This window comes from Ovis canadensis, chromosome 13 (assembly GCF_042477335.2).
Source record: "Ovis canadensis isolate MfBH-ARS-UI-01 breed Bighorn chromosome 13, ARS-UI_OviCan_v2, whole genome shotgun sequence".
NCBI lineage: Eukaryota > Metazoa > Chordata > Mammalia > Artiodactyla > Bovidae > Ovis > Ovis canadensis.
Window position 1 is genome coordinate 76,056,919 of NC_091257.1, and position 5,123 is coordinate 76,062,041.

Here is a 5,123-nt window from a genome sequence, read left to right on the forward strand (position 1 = left end):
TGAGTGGGAAATGAGGAAGTAGGGAAGTGAAGGCAGACAACATTTTGAGAAATTTTTCTTTGAAGAATTGCAAAGAAATGGGGCATAGTCCTGAATGGGACTAAGGGAGGTTTTTTTTAAGATGGGAGGTATGAGAACATCTTTGTATAGTGATATAAATGGTCCAGAAGAGAAGAAGGGGATGAAGGGAAGAATTGAAAATGAAATCCTTGAGTAGGGAAGGAAAAGAGGAATATGGACAAGTGAAGAGGTTGGTTTCTCAGGAGCAGGCAAAATTGTTCTGTCCAAAAGGAAGACAGGAGTTTAGGAATTGAATGAAAGAATAGGTAGATCTAGTCAAGAAAAGTGGAGAAGGAAATGGCAACCCACTCCAGTATTCTTGCCTAGAGACTCCCATGGACAGAGGAGCCTGGTGGGCTGCCGTCTATGGGGCCGCACAGAGTCAGACACGACTGAAGCGACTTAGCAGCAGCAGCAGCAGTCAAGAAAAGATGAAAGAGTTGTTGAAGAAGTAGTAGAAAATTGAGCAGAAAGAAAACAATCATGGAATAGTGATTGCAGAGAGTGAGAAGCCAAGCTTCCTAGAAGAAAAGAATAAATTAGGTGTAGGAGAGGTGAATGCTATTTGAGGTTTGAGGCCCTGCATTTCCTATGAAATCACTGAGGCCAGGTAGATAATTTTCTCCAAAAATAACCAGCTGATAAAACATACATATGGAGAAGCCAAACAAGTGGTTGCATTGTGCTAGACTGGGACCCTTTCAAGCAGCGTGGAACATGGGTATTGAGACTGTCTGCAAAAGAACTGCTACAGGGCTAGATCATTACCTCCAACCTGAGCACAGAGGGAAGTGAAATCAGGGGGTTCAGATGACCAGTGAAAACGTAGTGAGGTTAAGGGCTTCATTTCAATTTAAGACTGATTCATTCTGGCAAGTAGGAGTTGGGACAAACTGGAGAAGGTGGATCTTAATTTTTGACAGGCAGGGTATTTCTATGCAGTGTCTAAGAGGAGAAAATTAAGGAGTTAGATCAATCTAGATTCAACTCGTATTTCTTGGAATCAAATGTGTGTTAGACTCTGTACTGGGCACTTTCCTGTTATTTTGTTTAATCCTCATAATAACCCCATGCTTTGGGTAAGATAAAAGCTTGTTTTATAGATGAGAAAATAAAGCAGAGAGGATCGAATGGTTTGCCCAGAAGCATCTGAGAAGGATTTGAAGCTAGACCTTCTGATCCTGAATCCAATGCTCATCCTTTGACAGCAGCAGTAATACTTAGACTCTAGGGTTAGAGATAATCATCAAATAGGCAGGCTGGAGATGACTGAAGCAAGACATAAGGCTGAGGCCAGATTCAGTGTTCTCATATAAAGGGACTGAATAGTAGACAGGGAACTCTGAATAGAACTTTCCGACTCAGGATAAAGAATCAGTTCTTTCTGATTAGTCAGATAAGTAGCAATGGGTTAGGACTACTTGGACCATAACCCAAATCATGGAGCTGGAGACAGGAAAATCCCTGTTGTCTCAGTTCTGACTCAGTCCTGGAAAAGGACTAGCCAGAAGTTCAGCAGCACGCAGTGCCAACCAGGGAGAAAGGGAAGGAAAGAGATGGAGCAGGAATCCACATTGGGCCTGATATCAACTCTCTCCAGGGTGAATGACACAATCCTGGAGTCTCAAACAGGACAGAACTGCAAATTATTATCAAGGGAGAGTTGCAGCCCTTGGCATGAAGATACAGAAAGAGAACCGGCAGGCTAAGAATGGGTTCTTATGTTCTTCACACATCCTAGCTGGCCTCCTTTACTTCACCTAAAATACCTGAGGCTGAGCCCCCAGCCTGTCTCTACTTTATATCTCTAGACTCTAAAGCTACACTGTCCAATACAATAACCACTAGCCATAGTTGGCTATATACATTGAAGTATAGATTAAATTAAAAATTCAGTTCCTCAGTCACACTAGCCACATTTCAACTGCTTAATAGCCATACATGGCTAGTAGTTACCATATTGGACAGCACAAATAAGAAACCATTCTTTTGATGCAGAAAGTTCTATTGACAGTGCAGAAAGAACATTCCTTATTTACATCATGTGGCACCAGCCATGGGCCAGCAGGCAGAGAGATGTGCAGAAGACTGGAATTATTACCAACAGGTCCATCCCCTTCTTCACAATACCCATATGCACCTTACTCCACTCCTTATTTACTTCTAAATATAATATATATAGATTATATACAACATAATATATTTAATATTTCTAAATATAATATAACTGGATAGAACTGTCAGACACAAAAAGTACAGGCAAGAATGATTTACCAGAACCATAGGGTCCAATGATGTTAGACTCAAGTTTGCATAAGGTGTGTCAGACCACGGAAATTTATCTCAATCTTCCAACTATGTTTGAAGATTCAGTTTCTGGCAGGCAGATGCTTGGGAGATATACAGCACATACCCTCATTCTTGCACATTATATGGAACACTTCATTCTGCTCACACGTTTCTCTGCATCTTCCCAACTTATTCCAACACTTCATGGCTGAAATTAAAAGGAAAAGGAGAGGGGTGGATCGGTCTAGAAACAAGCAGCAGGTTGGGGAAGGGAGAGGCCAAAGCCCAATAGAAGAGACAGTTATAGGGAAATAAGGAGACATGTGAAGAAAAAGCCCTCCTAAGGCATCCTCCAGGTTTAAGGAGGTTATAGTCACTGGCTTTTCTTTTTTCTCACTTGTATCCCCAGTCACAATTCCAAAATTCTCCCCACTCAGTGACCTGGGACCTACTTGGCTGCTTCCCCACCCCAACCAGCTCCCTTTGGGGAGGGAAGAGGGCCCCTCTCTCCAGGGTTTCATCTCTCCCATATTATAAGGTACCCAGGTAGGGTTTCATCTCCCCACACCCGCCCACCTATTACAAGGTACACAGGTGCCCAGGTGTCAATTAACCATCTTTTCCCTTTACTTTTGGGTACCCTCTCTGACCATATCAGTGAAAAGGGAGAGGAATCTGCAATGCATCCATCAGAACATCTGCAATCTTCTTTGCTGTTGTTCGTTCTCTCAGTCATGTCTGACCCTTTGCGACCCCATGGACTGCAGCATGCCATCTATAAAGCTCTTTTCCACAACGTTCCAGAGCTTTTCACTGGTCTTAACAGGTCAAGATAATTAGAAACAGCTCTCTGGTACAACCTAAAGTAGCCCAGGTAAACTGAGGTTGCCTGAGAGAGTAGAATCAGAATCCTCAAGCAATCAGAAATCAAGGAACCGTTTTCATAGAGGCAACAATAGATCAAAATTCAAATTATCCCAAGGAATGTTTTTGGAAAAAACTCCCATTTTCTCCATACTCTGTGTCCAAGTCTCTCCCCTCCAAGTACCCACCCTGTCTTCGCCATCATCATGTTCAACTTCTCCAGAGCCAACCATAGAGAGATGGTCAGAGTGGTCAACTAATGCCACTGAAAAATCTGCACCAGGGAACTCAAACTTCCCCTTTGAGTTTGAGAGATATCCTAGATATGGTTAGAGAGATATCCAAAGGCCATTCTCCCTGCCCAAGGCCATTCTTCCAGCCCAAGCTATTAGAGCCACCAGAATTTCCTAAATGTGCATCAGGTTCCCTGACTCACTTTCTCTTAGGAAAGATCCTGGTTACCTGGGGTGACCTGGGCCAGGAGCAGGGTAACGGTCAAAATCAGAAGGAACTTCATGAATTATGGGTAGAGATAGGAGGCTTCTAGGCTGGCAAGACAGTCAGAGGACTCCATGCTGAGCAGTCCAGACTGGTATTTATTGCCCCAGCGAGCATGGTGGAGCCATGATCAGTGAACCAGAAAGGGAACAGTCATTTAAGATTAGACAGACAGATAAGTAATCAACCACAGTAGTAGAATGGCTGTTGGACACACCACCTTCTTGTGCTCTTCCAGCCATATATATATATATATATTTGTCCCACCACTTCCACCCCCAGAGTTTGGCAATCACCGCTCCATTCTCTGTTTCTATGAGCTGGACTTTTTAAAAAATTTTGTTAGATTCTACAAAGAAGTTATATCATGCAGCATTTGTCTTTCTGTGTCTTATTCCCCAAATCTTTTGTTGAGGTAACTTTTTAATTACCTTATATATGTTTTACATGTATTTTAATGTCTGTATACACTACACGATGCTTACAAGTACTACTGGAAAAGCCATAGCTTTGACTATATTGACATTTGTCAGCAAAGTGATGCTCTGCTTTTTAGTACACTGTTTAGTGTATTAAATGCCTGTCATAGCTTTCTTTCCAAGGAGCAAGTGTGTTTCAATTTTGTGGCTGCAATCACTGTCCACAGTGATTTTGTAGCCCAGGAAAATAAAATCTGTCTCTGCGGCTTCCACTTTTTCCCCTTCTATTTGCCATGAAATAATGGGAAGGATGCCATGATCTTAGGTTTTTTAATGTTGAGTTTTAAGTCAGCTTTTTCACTCTCTCACCCTCGTCAAGAAGCTCGTTAGTTCCTGTTCACTTTCTGCCATTAGAGTGGTATCATCTGCACATCTGAGGTTGTTGATGTTTTCTCCTGGCAATCTTGATTCAAGTTTGTGATTTCACATGATTATGAGGGTAAAAATCAATAAATCAGTAAAATAAATATGAAAAGTCTTTGTATAAGACCAATGATGACAAATTCGTCATAATTACTGACCCAACCCTTGGCAGCAGAGGAATGGAAAAGGAAAAGGTGCTCTATTGACAAGGGGCTTACTTCTAAGCATTAGTAGTGAGGAAATTAGCCCTGGAACTCATTTCCTCTCCTTCTAGAAAGGACTGTAGAAAAGAAACCTGAGATGCCATTTGAGTTTCAAGACCAAAGGGCACAACTTCCTCCATTCTTGAGAAAGGAAATGTTTCCAGTTAGAAGAGTAGGACACTCGGCTAAGAGTCTTGAAGGACTGGAGACTGAGAAGTGGGGAAACTCACAGGGGCACCATTCTTACAGAAATTTAAAGGACTTCCTTTGTACATCCAAAGAACCCTTAGTGACACAGAGTTTCTCTTAGTATTGCACTCTTGTTTTGAGATCTCCTTCTCCTTCAGTAAAGAACTCCATCATAGCC

At 42.1% G+C, this 5,123-nt stretch overlaps 1 protein-coding gene across 1 annotated transcript; it reads right to left on the reverse strand.

Moving 5' to 3' along the window:
• Positions 1–2,429: 2,429 nt before the first annotated feature.
• On the reverse strand, positions 2,430–3,730 carry DEFB121 (defensin beta 121). Its single transcript, XM_069548907.1, has 2 exons — positions 3,676–3,730; positions 2,430–2,557 (listed from the first exon to the last, which is right to left on the reverse strand). The coding sequence occupies exons 1-2, from the start codon at positions 3,728–3,730 to the stop codon at positions 2,430–2,432; spliced, it is 183 nt and encodes a 60-aa protein (XP_069405008.1).
• Positions 3,731–5,123: the final 1,393 nt, after the last annotated feature.

Coding starts and splice junctions, on each gene's coding strand:
- DEFB121 (XM_069548907.1), bottom strand. CDS start 3,730: ATGAAGTTCCTTCTGATTTTGACCGTTACCCTGCTCCTGGCCCAGGTC. Junction 2,558..3,675: donor CCTGGCCCAGGTCACCCCAG/GTAACCAGGATC, acceptor TTTTAATTTCAG/CCATGAAGTGTTGGAATAAG.